This window comes from Syzygium oleosum, unplaced genomic scaffold (genome assembly GCF_021117445.2).
Source record: "Syzygium oleosum isolate NSW1041296 unplaced genomic scaffold, Sole_v2.1 Sole_v2.03, whole genome shotgun sequence".
In the NCBI taxonomy this organism is placed as follows: Eukaryota; Viridiplantae; Streptophyta; class Magnoliopsida; order Myrtales; family Myrtaceae; genus Syzygium; species Syzygium oleosum.
Genome location: NW_026607487.1, coordinates 13,861,364 through 13,885,012, shown reverse-complemented (window position 1 = coordinate 13,885,012; position 23,649 = coordinate 13,861,364). Strand labels below are relative to the sequence as shown.

The 23,649-nt window shown below is 43.7% G+C and overlaps 1 protein-coding gene and 1 pseudogene across 1 annotated transcript; both read left to right on the top strand.

Annotated features, from left to right (window-relative positions):
- Window positions 1-1,871: 1,871 nt before the first annotated feature.
- On the top strand, window positions 1,872-11,250 carry LOC130137758 (protein DETOXIFICATION 12-like; annotated as a pseudogene).
- A 1,433-nt stretch (window positions 11,251-12,683) lies between these two features.
- Window positions 12,684-16,612, top strand: LOC115662106 (protein DETOXIFICATION 16-like). Its single transcript, XM_056310285.1, has 8 exons — window positions 12,684-13,685; window positions 14,234-14,778; window positions 14,986-15,072; window positions 15,162-15,218; window positions 15,563-15,807; window positions 16,019-16,137; window positions 16,221-16,307; window positions 16,390-16,612. The coding sequence occupies exons 1-8, from the start codon at window positions 13,347-13,349 to the stop codon at window positions 16,456-16,458; spliced, it is 1,548 nt and encodes a 515-aa protein (XP_056166260.1). The 5' UTR covers window positions 12,684-13,346; the 3' UTR covers window positions 16,459-16,612.
- Window positions 16,613-23,649: the final 7,037 nt, after the last annotated feature.

Genomic DNA, 23,649 nt, shown 5'->3' with positions numbered 1-23,649 from the left:
TGCAGCAAAAGTGTAGTCAATTTGCTAAAATCTAAGCAAGAATTTCAATACGGTGGGTATGCCCATGGAGAATTTCAACTCGTGAAGAAATGACACCGTCAGCAAATGCATTGACACAGTTTGTGACTGGGAGATTTGTTCGTGTGTATTTTAGAGCCGAATGCAGAACTCAGAATTGAGTTCGCTTGCCTGTATTCATAATAATGACATTGAACTCATAGGATGTTGCCCAATTGCTCAGGAAAGTTTTTGTACTATCTGTTAACAGTTTAATTTTGGCGCCTTCAACATTGCTCTCGCTACTGAGTGTGTGCATCCAAAGCTTGGTTGCCTGAAAAGCTGTGTAAAAGATTTTCACCATATCCGGATGACAATCATAGTCAGAAAACAGAAGTTCGAGAGAACAATGCCACTTTTAACTAATTGATGTTATGATCTACTGTTGATTCTACAAATTAACCATAACCTGCACATATCTGAGATGTCCGACTTGGCCACCAGTTGTAAGTTTGGTGAGACTGAACTATGTGAAACATACTTGATCCTGCCATGTTCTATTACTATTCCGAATCTAGTCATCTCAGCCTCACAAATGTTCTACTATTGCCCGATGTTATATCTCCTTAATTTTGGTGCGGCCGTAACATTCTCTGTTTTCACGCACCGGAAATTGTCATGCATCCAAGTTCTGCATTGGGCATAGACATGGCTTCTCAAGCTTCTGTTATCGACAAATTTTGAAGAAGAAACCTTCGAAAAACGAGATGGGCTTCCTACGGCAAATCGCTTTTTTAAGGCTTTCAATTTTCGCAGGATGTTGAACACCAGCAAAATGAGCTGTTCTGGCAGTACTAATAGACTCATCCCTTCCCAGTCTTTCTAGTTTCTACGTACATACAAATGTTACCAGAACACAAATTAAGAGGGTAAGCCAGCAGCTGTGTCAAAAAGTGCCCATCTCCATATGGCATGTGAAGCTAACACCAGAAAATAACAATCACCCGCAAAAAAGGACGTCATTCCAAGCCCATCTCCCTTTCATAATTGCCAATCTATGGGATCAAGTCCGATGTTCTCCAGAATCTGGTTTGTGCGAGAAAAATGCCTGTTTGATTTGTAAAATCGGGTAATTATCTCAAGTAACATTTGACTGCTTGAAAATTGTATCTAAAGGAAGGAAAGGACATGAAGAAACGCTGCCCCTGAAGCCACTTCAACAGCTTTCGAGTTATTCAATTCAAAAGAGACTGCACTTGAACTGTTATCATTTGGTGTACAGGACTGGTCTTCGTGTGCACACAGGCAGACATCATTTACCTAAGTACTAAACATTACTCTAAGAACATGAAGATTTATGAGATTTACACAACTCCGTGGCATCTACATTCATGAAACCAGCCCCAGCAAGCTTTACTCATAATATGCACGGTTCCCTTGACATTTTTTTTTATCGGAAGTTCCCTTGACATTTAACAGCACAAATTTAGTTCTAAAGAGTGAACAACTCTTCAGTGGAAGTCACTGGATGTCAAACCTGACTAGAAGTGAGATGCTTTTCTATTACCCTATAGAGCCATCACTAGAACACCCTACATGGTCTAGGGACGAAGATCACGAAGAGACCCACTGCCCAGTGGGTAAGCCGGTCTCGTCCGCGAGCAGGAACAACGAAGAATGCGGAGTTGTGATGTCTCCACGGTGGAATCACCAGAGGCACCTAATATTTTCTCCCTAGAACACGCGATACTCTTCCGCCATCACGTCCCACCACCTACCTACCTACCTACAAAATGCCATCTCCCACACGGACATTCAGTCCCTCTCTCTCTCCCCCAAGTCTTCATATTAACAGAAGCGGAAGGCAGGCGGCGGAGAGATCCCGATTCCCGTTTACTAGTCCTTCTCGGCTCTTCCATGGATGAAGAGACGAAGCAGGAGATGGAGGAGAGGCCGCTGGTGAAGAGGGAGGAGGCGGCAGAAGAAAGCAAGAGCGATGGCATCACGTGGGGAGGAGTGGGGGAGGAGGTGAAGAGGTGGGGCGCATAGCGGCACCGATGGTGGTGGTGGCGTCGTCGCAGTACCTCCTCCAGATTATCACCGTCATGATGGTCGGCCACCTCGGCGAGCTCTCCCTCTCCAGCACCGCCATGGCCGTCTCCCTCACCTCCGTCTCCGGCTTCAGCCTCCTCGTTCGTACTCCCTCTCTCTCCCTCTCTCCCCTTCACGTTTTTTAACTCTTTGTTTTGGATTGATTTTTACCGTGGTGCCATTTTTCTTACTGGACGACCATTGTAGTCGTCGTGACATGATCGGTGACTGCTTGTTTGAATTACACATGAGCTATCCGTTTTCATATGCTTCCTTATGCTCTCAACAATGATGCACTTCAGCTAAAATTAATTTGAAGTAGCAGACTCAGCCAATTCATCTTCATTGCGGTTTTTTCCTTTCATTCTTTTCGTGTTGAAGTTTAGCAGGATCAAACACATAAATATAACTCAAGGAAATAACGTGATTCAGCAATATGCCTACATTCACGGACAAAAAACCCCCCTCTCTTCCTTTTTTTCATAGAGAGTAGATTTGCCATTTTTCATCATATATACAGCATACGGTTGCTCACAACAAGGCAACAGGCAATCATTTTACGTAAGGAAGGAAACACCAGAAATAAGAAACAAGAATAATATAATAGCAAAAATATCTCTATTCCAAGAATAAGAGACAAAAATCTTGCCAACACTCCCCCTCAAGTTGGGGCAAAGACTTCGTCGGAGGTCAACTTGTCCACCACAGTTTGGAAAACTCCTTTTGATAACGCTTTGGTGAAGACATCTGCAAGCTGATCCTCACTACGAATGTACGAAGTCTCAATTGTTTTATCCTGAACCTTCTCTCTCACAAAGTGACAATTCACTTCTATGTGTTTGGTTCTCTCATGAAAGACCGGATTTGAAGCAATGTGAGTTGCAGCTTGATTATCACAAAACAGCTTTGTAGGTGTAGCTATAGGCTTACATCCCATTTCTTGAAGTAAAAAACGCAGCCACACAATTTCACTAGTAGTGGTGGCCATAGCGCGATACTCGGCTTCTGCGCTTGAACGTGCAACAACCGTTTGTTTTTTGCTCTTCCAAGTGACAATATTACCACTAACAAACGTACAGAAACCAGTTGTGGATTTTCTATCCACCGGACTTCCAGCCCAATCTGCATCAGTGTAACCCTCTATATCTGTGTGACCATTGTTCTTCATCAAGATTCCCCTTCCTGGTGAAGCTTTCAAATACCGAAGAAGATGATCCACCAATCCCATGTGACCTTCAGTGGGATTATGCATAAATTGGCTCACATAACTAACAGCATATGCAATATCGGGTCTAGTGATAGTTAAATAAATCAAGCGTCCTACTAAACGCTGAAACTGACCAACATCCTACAGTGATACACTGTTAGAAACAACTTTGCTGTTATACTCCATAGGGACACTTGCAGGTTTAACTCCCAACTTACCAGTCTCTTTTAATAAATCAAGAACATACTTTCTCTGGGATAAAAACAGTCCTTTGCAAGAATGTGCCAATTCAATGCCCAAAAAATAACGCAAACTACCAAGGTCTTTGATATCAAATTCCTTGCTCAAATGACGCTTGAGTGCTTCAATCCCGGGTTGGTTACTACCTGTAATAACCAAATCATCAACATACACAAGAATAATAACAATACCCTGGTCATTTGACTTAGTGAACATAGAGGAATCAGAAGCACCTCTCTTGAACCCGAATATGATAAGTGCTGCACTAAGCTTGCCATACCAAGCTCTAGGTGACTGTTTAAGGCCATAGATAGCTTTCTTCAGTTTACAAACAGTTCCATCCTTACCCTGTAATGAATGCCCAGGTGGTAAATCCATGTAGACCTCTTCTTCTAAGTCCCCATGTAAAAAGTCATTCTTCACATCCATTTGGAACAAAGGCCATCCATGATTAACTGCTACGGACATAAGTATTCTCACTGTATTCATCTTAACCACCGGAGCAAATGTTTCGTTATAGTCTATGCCGTAGGTTTGGGTGTACCCTTTGGCGACAAGCCTAGCTTTGTACCTCTCAACCATGCCATCACTATTATATTTGATCTTATAAATCCATCTACATCCCACGGTCTTTTTTCCTCTTGGCATCTGCACCAACTCCCAAGTCCGGTTCCGATTCAGTGCCTTAATCTCATCTTTCATTGCTTTAATCCACACGCTTTTCTTATTTGCTTCCTCAAAACTCTTGGGCTCCTGTTGTTCTTCAATGGCAGACAGAAAACTCAAATAACTGTAAGACACTTTGTCATATCCAACAAAATCCTGAATGGGGTGCTGAATTGTATGAAAGGTAGAAAAATCCCGAAGACGGGTTGAAGGTCTAGGGATACGAGTTGACCTGCGAACAGAAATAGGTGCTTGAACCTCTGTTGTTGAAGTTTCATTTATCAACTCTTCACCTGCAGCTTCAGAATTTTCACCAGGTGCTGACATACTTGATTCTGATGACGAGTGCCTAATACCTCCAGCCTCCTGACTTTCGGTAGCAGTCCCATCCCCTTGGTGATTTTCCTCAACAGCCCCAGTTTCAACCTCCTGATTTTTGGGTTTATTTTCGCTATTGCCAACCACTATAGGGATAGGAACGGGCTCAAATTCGGTAGAAAAGTCTTGATAGTTGTCCTCCCCTTGAATTTGAGCCCTATTGGAAAAAAAAACATGTGGTCCTCGTCAAAAAACACATCGCGAGAAAAATAAACTCGCTTAGTACTGGGATCAGAGCATTTGTAGGCCTTTTTGGTGGAAGAGTAGCTGACAAATACACACTTCCGAGCCCGGGGATCTAGTTTTCCACCATTTTGAGAGTGGACGTAGCAAACGCAGCCAAAGATTCGTAAATGAGAAATATCAAACTTCCGTCCATACAAGATCTCCATAGGGGTCACATAATACAAAACACGGCTAGGCAACCTATTGATCAAATAACAACTCGTTAGAATAGCATCTGCCCAATAGGATTTAGGCATGTTTCCTGAAAATAATAGGGCCCTGGTAACTTCAAGGAGGTGTTGATTTTTCCGTTCTGATACACCGTTCTACTGTGGCGTCCCAACACAAGATGTTTGATGAATGATACCCAAACTACTCAAGACCGCTTGAAAACTCTTATTAGTGTATTCAGTACCATTGTCGGTGCGCAGTACCTTCACAGAGGTATTAAATTGATTTTTCACCATGTTGCAAAATTCTTGAAAGACAGTAAGAACTTCAGTCTTGGATTTTAAAAGGCGAATCCATGTAGCACGAGACTTATCATCAATGAATGTAATAAAATATCTGAAACCCTCCTTAGAATCAACAGGTGAATTACCCCAAACATCCGAATGAACAATAGAAAACAATTCAGTAGATCTACTATTGCTATTTGGAAACGGTAACCTATGCTGTTTGGCAAAGTGACAAGGATCACAACTACTTGAATCATGACGAAATGACATATCAAGAGCATGTAATACTCGGTCGGATGGATGACCCATACGCCAATGCCACACTCGCGAATTGTCACCTCCTCCTTTTATTGTTGTCAAAGCTGCATTATGAAGCTCCAAGGTGTATAACCCGTCTTGCAATCGCCCCTCACCAATCATCTTCATGGTGGTGCGATCTTGAAAGAGCACCTTTTGAGGGGTAAAAATAACATTGCAATTCCATTGGTTAGTACACTTGCTTACAGACATCAAATTTGATGATAGTTCAGGAACCAACAAAGCTTTCGATTCCTTTGAAAAAAATTTAATTTGTCCCACTCCTCGTGTGGGAACCTGCACCCATTAGCAACTGTAATAGGAGGATGCAAAGTGCTATAACCAGTATGAGACAATATATTTGAAGAGCTGCACATGTGATCCGTGGCTCCAGAATCCACAATAAATCGTGTTTTAAAAAAAAAACAGAAAGTGCATACTCATTACCAGATGTTGTGGCAAGATTCCCGAACTCCTTGTTAGCAGTATTCATCCCAAGCCCATGCGTTTGAATCAGCTGCTGCACTTGTTCAGTCAAAGAATCAAGCTTTGTCTGAATATCTGTCGAATCTCCTTGAATAACCGCATTGGCGTTCGGCCCCTTCTCCTTGTTTTGGCGAAGATGAGGGTGAAGAGACCAGCATCTCTCCTTAGAGTGACCATCACGATCACAGTGATCACAATGAAAACGGATGGGTTTCTTGTTTTTGCCTTTGACGAATCGCGTGACCAAATCACCTTGCCTAGGCTTGCTAGCCACGTTGTGGGCTGAATGCTCCACAGGATCTGGTACTGACACACGATCTGATTGCATCACCCTTCGTCTTGTTTCCTCATTCTGAATAATGGAACACACGGCATTGAAGGATGGCATTTGCGGACTAGTCAATATTTGTCTCCTGGTTTCTTCAAACTCAGGCTTGAGGCTAGCCAGAAGCTGAAAAATGCGATCTTGCTCTTCTCGTTTGATGTAGTCGGCAACAATATTGGTAGGGGGCCTATATTGGCGGAGTTCATCCCTTTGTCTCTTCAGATTTCCCAGATGCTCAGTAAAGGATTGATTTGAACCTTGCTTGGAGTTAGCAATCCCTTGTTGCAACTCGAAGATCCTGGACGCATCATTTTCTTGTCCATACACTTCACACAACGACTCCCATAAAGTCCGAGCAGAATCCGAATATGCGAATATCTCATAGATGCGGGTTTCCATGGAGTTAAATATCCATGTCATAACATTGTGGTCATTAGCTTGCCACTCTTCAAATTTTGGGCTACCCGCCGGCGGAGCAGGGGTCCGCCCATTGATATGTCCGAGCCTAGACCTTCCACCAAGGGCAATAGTCACAGCACGAGACCAAGGAAGGAAGTTGTTTCCATTCAGCAACAAGGAAGTCAGACGTTGGCTGTGTGACTCATGAACAACAGCCTTTAAAGGATCAGATCCAAAGACTTCATCTTGTTTCGTATCCATGCCTAAGAACAAGCCGCAATGCAGACAAAAAAAATTGTAATTGATTGGGACAAGGACCCGATTGTTGGAACACAAAGACGGAATCGCAAACGGAATCAAAACACAACCTGCTCTGATACCATGTTGAAGTTTAGCAGGATCAAACACATAAATATAACTCAAGGAAATAACGTGGTTCAGCAATATGCCTACATCCACGGACAAAAAACTCCCCCTCTCTTTCTTTTTTTCATAAAGAGTAGATCTGCCATTATTCATCATATATACAGCATACGGTTACTCACAACAAGGCAACAGGCAACCATTTTACATAAGGAAGGAAACACCAGAAATAGGAAACAAGAATAATATAATAGCAAAAATATCTCCATTTCAAGAATAGGAGACAAAAATCTTGCCAACAGAGCAAATGAACTCCACGATCTATAATGAGAATAGCGATGGCGTGTGTGTCAGAATCTCAATTCTCAACCATGATTCCTTGGAATTAAATGTAACCCGTTTGCTCCAAACCACACACGAGAAACAGCGGAGTACATGTCCTTAGGCATTTGTCGTGATCGACCCTTTGAAGCATCATCTGGCTATACCAGTTGAATGTGTATAATTATGTCTTTGCCAATCCTATTACCTATCGATGTTGGATTTGTGAGATTCCCGAGGGCATTATAGGCACATAACTGGCGCTGAATAATAGTCCAAGATGGCGATTACTTTAGTATTGTCTTCTTGTTGACAATGTCAATACTTGGTCCGCTTTAAGCTGGTCACTGTTCCAAAAGTTAATGGTGATTTAACCCAAGTTGGTGAGAGTTGGGAAAAAGCTCGTTCTCTCTTTGGTCAGGGACACGCTCTTTAACAGTGAAAAAGATAGGATCTGACTCTGATGGGACAAAATCACGCTATTAAATTTTTAAAGTGAGTGATACTCAATTGACCGATAATAATTCTTAAAATTATTTTATCAATCAATTTATTATTAGCATGACCCTATGTGCTTTTTATGTGGGTTCCTAGAGTTGTACATGTAACAGTACTGAGACGAGGTTGTTACATTCTGGGCTCTTCTGTCAGTTGAGCTGCTCATGTTATTTCTTTAAAACACACTGCACATAGTCATTTGTGTATGAGAATCCAGAAAAAGCAATTGTACTATGTTAGAAAACTGATCAAGGATGATGATGGGCCTGCTTGTTGACATAAAAACTGTCCATTCCACCAATTTTGGTTGCTTTTATAAAACATATGTTCAGACCAGTCTTTATGAACGAATTTTGATCCACAGTGTATGGGAGACAAAAATTGTTTCATTTATAGATGGCTAAACTTTTTAGTTCATGAATTTGCAACAACAGCTTGGCATGGCCAGTGCACTGGAAACTTTGTGCGGACAAGCCTACGGAGCTCAACAATTCCAAAAGCTCGGAACACATACGTACACCGCGATCTTCTCTCTGACCTTAGTGTGCGTCCCTCTCTCTTTCCTCTGGTTCTACATGGGCAAACTCCTTGTGTTGATGGGCCAAGACCCGCTGATCTCACGTGAGGCGGGTAGGTTCATAGTGTGGCTCATCCCTGCGATCTTTGCGTACGCGGCGCTCCAGCCACTGGTCCGTTACTTCCAGACCCAGGGCCTCACCACTCCAATGCTCATAGGCTCCTGTGCCATGCTCTGCTTACATGTGCCTCTCTGTTGGGTCCTTGTGTTCAAGTCCGGGCTACATAACCTTGGAGCCGCATTGGCATTGGGAATTTCTTATTGGTTGAATGTGATCTTTCTCGGGCTGTACATGACGTTCTCTAGCGCGTGCCGGAAGACGCGTGTCCCGGTGTCAATGGAGATATTCCGAGGCATTCCGGAGTTCTTCCAATTCGCTGTTCCATCAGCTGTCATGCTTTGGTAACTTATGTTCATGCCTAAGTGCTACTTCTGTGTGAATTTCTTTGTTTTCTAGTAGCAGTGCATGTGTATATGCTGTTTATATTGAATGATGACTCATGCTAGGTCTAGTAAGACTACTTTACGTATTTTGTATGCTAGCAGTAACAGATATGACGGATTGTTACAGGGTTTTGAATGTGACCCACTTGTTTCTCTTGAAGTCTACCGCATCACTTGATGTATCAATTTATTATACTGCTCAATGTACACTTAGCATTAGTCTTGCATTCCTCTTGATTGGAAAATGAACTCAACTCATCTTTTTTGTTTTACTGTTTAAGATATTGTCTGTTGATGGAGTTTCTTTCTGTGTACTCATTTGGATGGATTGTAGCCTTGAATGGTGGTCATTTGAACTGCTCATCCTGCTTTCTGGGCTTCTACCGAATCCACAGCTTGAAACTTCAGTTCTCTCTGTGTGGTATGTCCGGTCTTCCATGTTACATTTTTCATGACTTGACCAACATATGATTTTAGAGCTGTGTATTGATCTCGCATTCTAATTTGCTTTTCTGTTTAATCTCATGAACAGCCTCTCAACGATATCAACACTTTACACAATACCATTTGGAGTTGGAGCTGCTGGAAGGTTTGTAAACCCCTCTTGTAGCCTCTTGGGGCATGTTAGACTGACCCCCATAGTACACTCATAATGTTCTAACAGAACCCTAACTCTTTTTCGCTGTCTTTCTTCAATAACAGCACGAGAGTGTCCAACGAATTGGGAGCAGGAAATGCGCAGGCAGCTCGTGTAGCTGTCTATGCAGTGATGCTTATAGCAGTCACCGAGACAAGTATCGTGAGCGCGGTCTTATTTGCAACCCGGAAAGTCTTCGGTTACACCTTCAGCAACGAAAAGGAAGTCGGGGACTACGTTACGAAGATGGCTCCTCTTGTTTGCCTCTCTGTCATCATAGACACCTTCCAAGGTGTCCTTGCAGGTATAACTCAACCTCTCTGTATCATTGGAGAGAACTTTGTCTGGACTTGATCTCGATAGACCCATGGAACTATGATTTAGGAACAGGGAAGCCTACACTAGATAAGTCGATCACCTCCCCGAGCGATTATAATGCAATCGGTTTTTTGTTGTGATGTTGTTTTGCTCGATCAGGTATTGCGAGAGGATGTGGGTGGCAACATATTGGAGCTTATGTGAACCTGGGGGCATTCTATCTGTGTGGAATTCCAGTTGCTGCAACTTTGGCCTTTTGGGTGGGGTTGAGAGGAGTGGGACTTTGGATAGGGATTCAAGTGGGTGCTATTGTACAGATATCGTTGCTCTCAATCGTGACCTGTTGCTCAAATTGGGAAAAGCTGGTAATTTATTTTTTTCCTATACTACTCAAATCAGCAACATGCCCTAGGGATGACTTCTTAGCAGCTATACCTTCATAAAACTAGACGAGCAGGAGTTTGGGACAGCCCTAGATCCTCTTTCTTCACGGTGCAATCGTCACAAGTTATATGGCTTTTTATTGGAAGTGCAATCTAAGTTTTTCCTGTCATCAATTCTTCGATTTTTCCTTAGTGGCAACCTCTGTAGGCCGTCCTCTAGAAATTTTTCTTGCTGCCTCGTAAGGACTTGATTGTAATATTCAAGAAGATTTAGGAACTAATTGCACTCAACCGAGAGATCTAGATTGGTCTTGGATATTTTCATGCTAGTTAATCATGTTAGAAAATGTTTTAATGTAATTATGAAGTATTGTTATCACCGAACTAGGTATCAATTCACGTCAATGTGTAGAGCTGTGCCATGTCATGTTACGTCGATTGGCAGTTTCTCTTGATAATTCCCGTTGTATTCGACTCCGTGTTCACCTATGATAGTGGGAATTGCCATCAAGGAATTAAGTTGGTGCTGAACTTTCTTTTGGTGTTGCAGGCAAGCAAAGCGAGGGAGAGATTATTTGACGGAAGCTTTTTAGCCGATAATGGATCGATCATCTGAGCTCAAGCAGAGCTCCAACTGAGAAAATGATCATTGCAATTCACAAGCTCTCTAATTGTTTAGTTCTTGATTTCAGTGATGTCACATTCATAGATTGCATTAGATCACACATGGCATCTGCAGCCGTATGCAATTCACACTCAAATTCACTGAACAAGGTCACCATTTCCGCACAAATATCTAGCCCCTGAACATCAGCCAGCATTCAATAATCTCAAGCATAAGTCATATATGAACATGAACATCAGTCATTCAAACAAGAGTTTGGGGGTAATTTCATTGCCTTGCCCTAAATGAAAATGCTTATCATATCGAGTTATTAGACAGGTTGTACCTAAATTCTTGGTCATTTTCAGATACCGTTTCTTAGTTGGTGAACTAGACGAATAAATCTAAATACGCGAGTCGAGTTATGTTGTTAGCCATTATCATTTATAGCTATCGTGTTGCAGCGGAGAGCCCTCTTCGGGATATCTTCAAATTAAGTGCTTCACCGTCTTTTTGAAAGGAAAAGAAATCGCGGGATTTATTCTAAACCTCAGCAACATGGAACATAAATCAAGATCCAAAGCTAATAACGCTTCTTGCCTATAAGCAGCCACTGACGATAAGTAGTCTAGCCAGATTATCGCCAAGAAACCAAAGGGCCCTCACAATGTGCGCAAGATTCTTTCTACCTTCTTGTTCAGGCAGAATCCCTTTCAAGCTGAAAGTTGAAAAGGAGCCAAACTGCAAATGTTCTGCTTCTACAACGAAACAAATTAGTGCCAGCAGTTTTTCTTGACGTATTCATAGACACGTGTCATACCAGATGTGCCTTGCTTCCTTTTGCTTTATATAAAGGCCGATTATTCGGAGGCTCGTGGAGCATCCCATACATCGATTAAGTCTAGACTTTTGGTCTGTGCATATAGCCCTGACTCATAGCAATTTGCATGCAATTTATAATTTAATAAGATAATGGCGGTCGCTATTCTTTTTCTTTACAATTATCTTACACTTACAGCGACGACACGTTAGAATGATATGATACGATTTTACGACCAGTCATGATGTTGATGTCATGTTATAAGAAAATGCAAATGGCGAATAGGTGTCGGCCCTTCTTGTCTTCTACTCGCCAATGCCATCAAGAGATTATAACATGCGGTCTCTCTCTCTCTCTCTCTCTGTTAATTCAGAATATGATTTGATGGATCCAATCAAATAAAATTGATTATCTGATGGTTGGAGGAGGAGAAGATGCTACATGCACGGCTTCTCGGATGCTGACAGAAAACATTTATCGTCTCGCCACACGTGCAAGTTTAGCTCTTGTCCGCATGCTGATGTGCGACAACCCCTCGCTGCTGTCTTATTAGGCTTTGGTCTATCATCATTTGTTTTTGTATTCCTCTTCCTCTGTCTTTTCCTTGAGATGCCAGCATATAAAATGCAATTATTGCCACTGATAATTGAAGACACCGTCAAGTCTCTTCAACTGTTAATGTTTTTCTCCTATAATCTGCGAACACTTTGTTTGATTGTGATTTGTGAATAAAATATTTATATAGAGACGTGTATGAAGTCGGCATCGTTCTATATTATATGATTTCCATTCCGCATCTATATTACGATATATAGTAAATATATGATAGCATAAGTAGCATATAATCCAAATTTATTTGGTTTTCGAGCATCACGCGCTTATTATTATTAACCAATTACAAATTGACACCTGGAATTAAAAAATTGACCTCCTTCCGCCACAGCTGGCTTGCGCCGCATCTCTCCACTTCGGCCGTCTCCTCCGCCCGGTGCCTCACTTCCAGATCTGGCGGCGAGGGGCTGGATTTGGTGAGGAGAGAAGAAGCCATGGCTGAAGATCTCTCTCCTTCCACCCACTCAACAGAGAATCCATGGGCTGAAAGTGCGTATACCAGATCTGGAGCCTTGGCCGCGAGGCCACTGCTCTGCGTCCCTAAATCTGCCGCTCAGCCGCCGGGATGGCAGAGAAAGTCGGGCGCTCAGATCTGCGGACGAGAGGCCGTCCATGGCCGACCCGCTGCTCCGCATCTCAAGTCCTCTGGCTCGTCCGTGGCTTCCGGCGACGAGCTGCAGCGTCTCCATATCTGCATCTCGAGTCTTGGCTCGCCATGTCTTCCGGCGACGAGCTGCAGCATCTCCATATTTGCCGCGGACCGTGGCGGCCACGGTGGGCGGTGGCGGCTTGGGCGGTGGAGATGGAGCGGAGGTTGAAGATGGAAGAGGAAAAAGAGAAATTTCTCTTTTTAATTTTCCATATCACTATCCACGTGTCAAGTTCTCATTGGATATCAGTAAATAAGCGCACGCCACGTCAACGCTGATCTGGCGCTTGCAAACCATATTATTTTCTCTCGAGAGAGAGAGAGGGCTCCCCATCGACGGAACCCGGGAAAATGGGAGGAAGAGGAGGAGGAGGAGGAGGAGGAGATCAAGAAATCGATGAAGCGTCCCTTCTTGAATCTCCTCTGATCCAAAGCCATGATCTCGAGCGTGACGGCGGCGGCGGCGGAAAACCTTCACCCGGCTCGGTTCCAAGGGACGAGCGTCGCGTGATCATGATCGAGGAATTGAAGCGGCAGGCGAGTCTGTCGGGCCCGCTGATCGGGGTGAGCATGCTGCAGTACAGCGTGCAGGTGATCTCCGTCATGTTCGTGGGCCACCTCGGGGAGCTCCCCCTCTCCGGCGCGTCCATGGCCACCTCCTTTGCTTCCGTCACGGGCTTCAGCGTCTTGGTACCGCTCTCTACTCCGTCGCTTTCTCGTGCATCGCCATTGATGTTCCTGTTGCTTCTCGTTTCTTATTGTTGTGTGTGCGCGGGGTTTGTCTTCTGATGATGTTGGTCTTGCTAGTCGAAAGAAAGAGAGAAATTTGACAAAATGGTTTGAGGAAAATGTGTTCTGAAGGAGGTGATACATCAGCACGAAACACGGGAATTGAGCGAGGCAGGAAATGTATTAACACAATAATACCCATCTTTACCGTAACATTAAGGAAACTGGAAAGGAAAATAAGTTCAATTTGTTGCCTCGAGGCCACATTCGAGTACTGAATTTGAAGAAGCAAGTGGTAAAATGTGTTTTTAGAGTTTCGGTATCCTTGTCTCTGAACATGTATTGTGCTTCTCTGGTATTGAATTTCCACGCGCGACACCGCTCGCGGAAATGACATGTTACATCTGCTGAGGTCGACTGTACTTTGAGCATGATTCCTAGGTTGTGTATACTTAGATCTTCATTTTGTTTGCAAACTAAAATGTCTCGATCAAAATGCCTGATTAAAGTTACGAATGGGAAGTGCATTGGAGACACTGTGTGGCCAAGCCTATGGAGCCAAAGAGTATCATATGCTTGGAGTTCACACGCAGCGAGCTATGCTTACGCTTCTATGCCTAAGCATCCCTCTTGCAGTCATATGGCTCTACACCTCCGACATTCTCATAGCTTTTGGCCAAAACGTGGAGATTTCCAGGGAAGCGGGAATTTTCAACTGTTGGATGATCCCAAGTCTATTCGCGTATGGCCTCCTCCAATGTCTGAACAGGTTCTTGCAGACGCAAAATAACGTTCTACCAATGATGATGAGCTCTCTGGTTATTGCTTCTCTTCACATAGTCGTCTGTTGGGTCTTCATCTTTAAGTTTGGACTAGGAATCAGAGGAGCTGCTTTGGCGAACACGATTTCGAATTGGAGCAATGTGATTCTGCTGGCGATTTACGTGAAGCTCTCTCCAGCTTGTATCAAAACTTGGACCGGTTTCACAAGAGAGGCCTTGCTTGACCTTGTTAGCTTTGTCAAGCTTGCTGTTCCTTCAGCAGTTATGATTTGGTGAGTACCTATTTGTGTTTGTGTTGGCTAATGCGATGTCAAAATTTATGATCAAAAGAAAAGATTAGTAGCTGTTTGGTTTTTTCTAAGCGTTTTGATGATAGTTGGTCAGACTATTAATCTAAGTCCCCTATTTCAGAAGTGAGAGTCCTAGCCTTGAACTAGTTTACTCACATCACTTGTCTCTTGATTTACTTTCTTTCGCAGTTTCGAGTACTGGTCCTTCGAGCTGGTCGTTCTTCTATCAGGTCTTCTGCCAAATCCGAAACTAGAGACGTCTGTGTTATCAATTAGGTATGAATTAATAGAATTTGTATAAGCAGGACTGTCTTTTTTCGTGGAATGAGAAGTTTAGAACTACGTTCATACCTTCAATTTTGCAGCCTCAACACTTGTTGGATGGTCTACATGATCTCTGTCGGTCTCGGCGGAGCAATCAGGTTTGTTTGAGTCATTTGCTTCAGTTGTGCAGTTTACTATGAGTTAGAAATAAAAAGAAAAGAAGAGAACTAATTTTGCTTGGCATTACCTTCACTAAGATAAATTCCTAGACTAGGAGGGGAGGGTAAAAGATTGGATTCTATGAGGACAAGCTCGCAGGAGTCTTGATACTGTGGTACAGAAGGAGACAAATGCATTGACTGCCAAATGTTGGATCATCTTTTTTTTTTTTTATCCAGAATTAGATAAAATATAAACATCTCGGGTTGATCCTAATACTTTTGGACAAACTGAAAAATGTTAATATGTAAGATTCTCTTGAGAGTCTGTTTATTTGATGCAGTACGAGAGTATCGAATGAATTAGGTGCGGGCCGCGGTGCAGGGGCACGCTTGGCATTGCGAGTTATGATTGCCATCGCCATCGCCATCACGGAAGGTGCAATAGTTGGAATCGTGACGATTTTGGTACGCCATGTTTGGGGGAAGCTGTACAGCAACGAAGAGGAAGTTATTGAATACGTCGCCAGAATGATGCCACTTCTCGCTCTCTCAGATTTCTTGGACGGGTTTCAGTGTGTCCTTTCAGGTCCTAAATTCAACTTCACCTAATCGGATTTCCATTCTATCGGCAGCTAGTAGATATGTTTTTCTCTATTAGCCATTTTGGGATAGTGTCAGTGTACATCTCAGATCTCCTGATTGCAGATAGCATAAGAATTGTTGTCACAACCTTTTCACATGTTGTATGGATTAAATTTTAAGTCCTTCACACAGATTATGATAATGATCGATCACAGGGTCCGCAAGAGGATGCGGATGGCAGAATCTCTGCGCTTGGATAAACCTCGGGGCTTATTACGTTGTGGCGATTCCTTGTGCCGTACTGTTTGCGTTTGGTTTCCATCTTGGAGGAATGGTATGGTACTCTCTACACTTTTATGAGCACAAAAGCTTTGCTGTTCGACATTGGTGATGTCCAAGTTATTAATCTTGGAACAGGGTCTATGGATGGGGATCATATGCGGACTCTCTGTACAAGTCATAGCACTCATAGCAGTGAATGCGTGTACCAACTGGGATCGGGAGGTAATTGACCCCCACCGAAGCTCTCTCTTAAGGTGGATTGATTCTGTACATCTTTTATACTGAACTTTTCCTTCTCTTTCAGGCAAAGAAAGCTGTGGATAGAGCTAAAGCAGTACGAGCACATTCTGATGATGAACAAGAGCAAAGCTAGATTTGCTAATAGTCTCTCTATAAATAAACAGATCACTTGCTATGTATAGGGTAGAATTATAGTGATTGAGTCCTTTACGATATATAAATGTTGACAGGCAGATTTGTAAATAATTTTTTTACAATTTTTACTATTTAAATAATATTTTAGTTTTTGGTAGAAAAGTAAAAAGTTACAATAACTTTTGCAAGTCAAGCATTAACCTTCTCATTTCATGAGAAGGTCAATGCATTGGAGATTGCTATATTTTCTTATTGAGTTGATTAACAAGTATAGTAAGGGTTTTTTTTTGTAACAAAATTCTATTAAAAAAGTTCCGTCTCTAATTAACTCTCTTATCAACGTAATATTGTTATATTTTATGAATAGAGGTGGTAAAATGAGTCATAAACCCATATAACGATGGGTTCTATTAGGTTTGCAAAGAACCAACTTCAACCCATTAAATCAAAGAGCAATTTCCTATGAATGCCGGTGCCCATGTCCGAGTCCACAAAGGTCGTGCTTGTGCCTCGACTCCATGCCCAAGTCACTTGCACTTGAGTCGGGTCCATTAAGGTTGGGCTCAATTCCTCAATGGCTGGGCCTAGGTCCACAGAGGCCAGGTACTTGACTTCTGTGCCCAAGTGATTGGCGCCAAGCTTGGGTCCATCAAGGCTGGGCCTAGTTCATTAGCAATTAGGCTCTAGTCCACAGAGGTGAGACCCAATTCCCTCAAGCCGGGGTCAGAACCTCAATGCTTGTGCTCAGCTCCATGGAGGTCGGGCTCTAGGTTTTTTTAGGTAGGGCCCAATTTCTTGGTGGTGGGCCCAAGTCCGTAAAGGCCTTGGCTGGGTCCCTTAAGGCCAGGCTTGGGACATTGTGCCCAAGTACTCGGCTTTTACACTTAAGTCACTAGTGCTCAACCCAAGTCCATTGTGGTTAGGCTCATTCCTCAATAGCCAGGACTAGGTTCGTAGTAGCTGGGCTCAGGTCTCTCAAGGTTGGGGTTGAGACCCCGGTGCTCGTGCCGAGGTCTATGGGGGTCGAGCTCAGGTCCCTTGAGGCTCCGCTCGAGACTTCGATACATGTGTCCAAGTCCCCGATGGCCATGTCCAAGTACCTAGCTCTTGAGCTTAAGTTAATGACACTTGGCCCTAGGCCCATTGAGGCGAGCCCGAGTCCGTCAAGGCTAGCCTAGTTGAGTAACGCCAAGTCCACATAGGTTGAGCTTATCAACAGCCATGCTTTATTACCTGGCTTCGTGCCAAATTCACTAAAGCCTAGGCCGGTTCCATCGTGGCGGAGCTGAGTTCCTTGACGGTCGATCCTAAGTCTACAGAGGAAGGGCCTAGGTCCCACGAGGCCAGGCTCGAGACCTCCTGCTTGGGTCCACGGAGGCCGAGCTCGATTCTACGTGCCTATGCCTAGGTCTACAGATGTCGCCCACGTCCATTGATTTTGGGCTCGAGATCCCGATGCCTGTGGCCAAGTCCATGGAGGCTTGGCCCGAGTCCCTCGAGGCTAGGCCAAGTTGTGACATCCCAAATTTTATGGTAACATTATATAAATTGCTAATTGGAGATGGCCAAGAATTGATTAGTCAATTGTCGAGATACTCTCGCAATATCGATGATTAGGCATTTGACATATTTTGATAAGAAAATCTTTGGAATGTATTGGACAATTGAAGAGATCAACGTGTGACCATATACATAAGATTGGTGATCATTTGTAATGGTTGTTGAGATAGGTCTTATGTGATTTTAGGTGTATTTGGATTGGGTAATTAGGACACAAAATTGTGCCCCAATTAACCCCCACGTGTGGCCGGCCATCTAGGGCAAAAATCCAGCATGCAAAATTGAATTATTAAGTCTATTTAATCATGTTTACTATCCACATCAGCCAGTCAAATTTCATGCAAGGAAGGAGACTTGTTAGACACACTATCTTGGGCTCATGATGTAGAATCATCATCACACTCTCTTTTCCTTGACCCCACGGCAGCCCTACCCTCTTATCTCTCTCTCTTTCATTTTTGGAAGACACCACAAGCCACACTTCAAATTTTTCCTCTCTCTCGCCGCTCCCTCTCCCTCTCGGTTTCCTCTCCCTCTCTCAGCCGCTCTCTCTCCTGCGCCTCACCTCCATTTCAAGCTTTGTTCCAGCCCGTTTTTCTTTCGTTCCGGTGCTGTGAAGGTGTGAACAACACCCAAGAGGAAGAGTTTCAGCCTCGGATAGTTCAAGGCAACGAGATAGGGCTTGTTTTAAGTCTACCCATCTTTCTATGCCCTTGGTTTTTCTTGTTTGTTGTTGTGGATAGATGTTTTGATCTTGCATGTGGGTTTCATGATGTTAGAAGGGCATGCATGTGGCTGTCCAGACCTGGATTGAGTGTGCTTGTGGTCCTAATGGCCTTGCATGTTGGTATACTAGCTCCTAATGGTCTTGCATGTGGGTTTCGGGTCAAGAACTTGTGTTGCGTGTGACATAGATGGATAAAGGTTGTTGAATAGCGATGGAAATGGGCGTTGCATGTCTATTCAAGTTGCTGAGTATGAGTTTTGTTGACTCAAATTTGGTGATTTTCCATTCGGACTCAATTCCTTGAGCTTTGTTCTTGAAACCCAGAAACGCGGCTACTAGCCCTCTTCTTTTTTCCATTTTTATAGAGATTTTTTGTGGACCGAATTTTAAGAAACTTTCTTTATCAAAGTTTCTCTCAACTTCTTGAAGTATAACATACTTTAAAACTAGATTTTTCTAAGCTGATTTGGTTTGTACAAAGGATCATTTTTAAACGGATTTGAACCGTCCAGTGTTGTTGTTTCTATGACCTTTACACTTTCTTGATTTTCCAAAAGTTTTTCTAGAATTATTCTTAACAAATTTCCTTCACAAAAGTTGTTTAGAACTTCTTTCTCTATAACATATAAAAATATGGGAATTTTTTGAGATTATTTAGGTTCTGGAAAGAGCTTACTTTGAGAAGCAAGAGTTCTGTTCCAGCGCACTATTTTTGGTCTGTCTTTGAGCTACTAAAAGCTGTATTTACAAAAAGATCCAGACTTTGTGTTCTCATAAAAAATATTTTTTAAGATTTTTTTTATGACATATTCAAATTTTAGAATTTTTGGAGTTCATTTACTATATTTTTAAGTCTGATTTCATGAACAGTGCAAAGCTACCCAGTTTTGCCAGATTGCAAAGATTCATCATTTTCTATATGAGAACATTGGAATTTCAATTTGATGCCTTCTAGAGACAAAATTTATACATTCTGAGCATTCAAATGAGATGTGATTGACCTCGATGTGATGTCATAGGTGGTGCAAAGTAGGCCGCTTTTGTGATGACAAATTCTGGAAATTTTGGGATGTGCCTGACTAGTGTGTGATGCTCAGGTGTTAAATCACTTTTAAGACGCATGTTATTCAATGTATTTGCTAGCTATGATAAAATGTATGGCATGAAATGGTTTTGTTGCTGCAAGTATAAAATAAAGCTCTTGAGTTGTGTGATATGAATCCACCATAAGAGATGTCCATCGGGCCTTGCGCAGATGATGCCTCATAGGAGGTCGGGATGCCCTTGAGCTGTGTGCGGGGATGCCATGATTAGCAAATGACTATGCCTCGGAGTAAAGATGTCTATGGTCGATAAACCACGGAAGCCGGACCGATTAGTAAATCGGCGTAATCCGGAGTGCCTTGCGCGGACTGGTGAATAACCAGCATAATCCGTGAGTCGGGCGTGAGACAAAACAAGTGAAACATTGAAATAATGTGGCATGTGTTTATGGTATTCCTGCAAATTGTTAAGTTGTTCTTATAGATTGCCATGATTTGGAAATGAGTTTGATTGAGGATGTTTGATATGGTTAGTACTATGATGCATGCTGGCATGATACATGTGATTACTGATGTTGCTTTTAGATAGTGTGCGTTCATGATAGGATACATTAATTATTTTATGTTAGATGTGTCCTAGGAATCAAGAGTTAATAGGATCGGTCGGTTTATAAGCTAGTCTTATCTCTTGTTAAGCATTAGCTCACTCCCATTGATATCTATTTTTACAAATCTTTAGTTATGGATAAGGACACTAGGAATACCATAACTTTCGTACGGCGCTCACTTGAGTGCCATAACTTTTTTTTACTCACTTAAGTGCCACTTTCGGCAAAAAGTGATAACTTGAAAGCCATCAGCCATTTGGCAACCAGAAAATCCAACGTGGACGTCGATCGTCCTACATGGTTTCGCCAGAGCTGACATGGATAATATTTTCATATTTTTTTGATTTTTTGATTTTGATTTTTCCTTTTTTTTTTGCAATTTTTTTTCAATGCCGGCGAGAGTCACCGGCGACCCTCGCCGGCTGCGAAGGCCTCGCCCAGTCGCCTTGCCCACGGCTGCGAAGGCCCTGGGCGAGGCTGTTGCGGCCTCGCCAGATCTGGCAAGAGAGCCTTCGCCGCCTCACCCTCGACCGACAAGGCCACAACGGCCTCGCCAAGGGCCTTCGAGGCTGTGAGTAAGGCGACCTCGCCAGATCTGGCGAGGCTACCTCGCTCGCGGCCGCCCAGATTTGGCAACGGCCTTCGAGGCCCCGCCTAAGGCCTTCGCGGCCGAGGGTAAGGCGGCCGTCGCCCAATCTGGGCGAAGCCTTCGTAGCCGGTGACCCTCGCCGGCATTCAAAAACAAAGGAAAAGAAAAATAAAAAAGAAATAGAAAAATTCAAAAAAATTCAAAAAAATAAAATAAAAAACGTTTAAAAAATCCACATCAAATGGAAAATTAATAAAAAAATTCATGTAGAATGGTTTGTTAGAAATGGCATTCAAATGATCTATTTTCGCCGGAAGTGGCACTCAAGTTGTGACATCCCCGATTTTGGGCCTGAGAAGCCAAGAATAAGTGGTGAACGAATAAGCGAGTAGTTCGAGCTGAGGGTCGGTAATGAAACGAACAATATGGTCGGAATAAGTGTACATAGGGTTGATCGTGGTTCAATCGAAAGATTGTTCATGATATAGCCTAGGGATCGACAGTAGAATGACTTCCCGATCGCGTAAGTTGATTAGAGTGATATGGCTATGGATTGACCTTTCAACCATAAGGGCTGTTAGTGATATGGTTCGAGATAACTGTGGATCAATACCGTGTCGGCATGTGTCGGTCGCGGGTGATACCGCACGGCTATGCAGAGGTCACGGGTGACCATGAGTTAATTCCAGGGTACTGATTTCCACGAGGCTACATGACAACCGAGGGTCGACCATGAGACGTTGATACTCGAACGTGGCTCTGTCACGGATCGGCCACGGATCATTGCGTCGAGTTAGGTAGGCCATGGACGAGTCAAGTGCTAGGCCATGTACATAGTGGCTTGGATACGGCCCGGGCAAGATTGCCAGTCGCACTGGCCAAGGCCATGTGCCCGGACATGACCGGCCACCGTGCCTGTCAGCTGGGCCACGGACCGACTATGCGCTCGGCCGTGTGCCGGTCATTGTGCCTGACCCTCGTGCCAAGCGTTGTGCCCATAAGATCCAATTCCGACCTAGTTCCGTGCTTAATGAACTTGGCCATGAGTCATGCATTGTGCCCATTCATGAGCCAATGCTTGTGTTTAGCCCATGGACCAATCCCTCGCTCGTGTGGCCCGGCGTGGTGCTCAGCACGTTGCTCGTGTAGCCTGGCGTGGTGCTTGGCACGTTGCTCGTGCAGCCCAGCGCGGTGTTTGGCACGTCGCCCGTGCAGCCCGGCGCAACGCCCGTGCACTTGGCCACACGCCCGGCCATGTGCTAGCCGTGTGCCCGTGTGGCCCGATAGCGTGCTAGGCCATACGCCTGGTTAGACGAGGCCACGCGCCCAATCATCCGGTTGGCTTGAGCTGATTCCATTTAACTTGAACCTTGGCTTAGTTGTATTTGGTGATATTTGAGGACATTCTCGCACCGAACCTCATATTGAATGAGATTATTAAGTGAGTCTTGGTCGCGGAAAACCCTCGGAAATCATGGAATTGATTATGATGCGGGTTTGCGACTTAAGCATCGATTAGTTGTTATTGTGCAACCAGATGGTGCTGAGTTATTGTGAGTCGAACCGACATTTCTAGAAGGCCAAAATAGGCTCCGCGTTTGTTTTGTTGGGAAAAAACTAGAAGATAAGCTTTGACCTAGTCAAATCTTCCTCAAGAAGCCTCCACTATTGTTCTTGACTTAAGGACCCATTTCATAATTACAAACATTAATTGGCTTGGACTTTGGAGGCCCCTTCATCATTACAAGCCATAAATGACCTTAGACTTTTGAGGCCATTTCATGATGTTATTTTGTCTCCTTTTATTAATGGCCTAGAGTGATGACCAAGAAAGACTTTTATAAATAGGGAGGAAGAGAGAGAGAGAGAGAGAGAGAGAGAGAGAGAGAGAGAGAGAGAGAGAGCCTCACGTGAAGCCCTCCTCCCTCACGCCATTTCCTCTTCATTCTCACGTCATCACCATCTCGCTTCTTGCTTCCTTGCTTCTTGTTCACGCCAAATAGAGAGAGGGGGAGAGGAAGAACCGCACCAACCCGTCATACCTCTCTAGTGTTCGGCCACATAAAGTCCACGTTCAAGGGCCGTGTGATAGTGTTCGAGCCACACACCAAGAACTGCCCGAGACTCGCCGAGGCCCTCGTGTCCATCACGCACCTTTCATTTTCTAGTTCTTGTTTTATACCGTTGGGTAAGTAAACTTCCTAATATCGGGAACGGAAGTTGTGATGCGTTGTGACACGGTTTGCTTGGACCGTTTTTCGATCGTTTGGTTGGTCGTAGTTGGTTTAATCCCTTGATTTGACCATGTTTCATGTTTGATGTTTGTCTTGAGCTAGAATCGAGATTTGGCTGGTAAAGTGCACACGTTATAGCCATGCGTGGTGTTCTCTTGTATGAACTTTTCTATTGATCTGCCAGTGATGCGGGTGCGGTAAGAGCCGACTTATGTTAACGGCGATCCCCTCGTCCTTGCTTGATATTAGTAGGTTTACTTATTGAGTCTCCCCGACTCATCCCTCGTTGTTTCCTTTTCAAGTCCGAAGAATGGCATCTCTCCCGACCCGGTTCGGCAACCCCGTGGAAATGAGAGCCGAAGTGCTCACCGTGATAGATGCTCAAGAAGACCGAGCCTACCGCCGGATAACGACGTATGTGATGGTCA

What these genes read in the sequence shown, in the direction of transcription:
- LOC115662106 (XM_056310285.1), top strand. Translation starts at nt 13,347, where the DNA reads ATGGGAGGAAGAGGAGGAGGAGGAGGAGGAGGAGATCAAGAAATCGAT. An exon ending in TCACGGGCTTCAGCGTCTTG is followed by an intron (nt 13,686 to 14,233) that starts GTACCGCTCTCT and finishes GCCTGATTAAAG; the next exon opens with TTACGAATGGGAAGTGCATT. An exon ending in GGTCTCGGCGGAGCAATCAG is followed by an intron (nt 15,219 to 15,562) that starts GTTTGTTTGAGT and finishes TATTTGATGCAG; the next exon opens with TACGAGAGTATCGAATGAAT.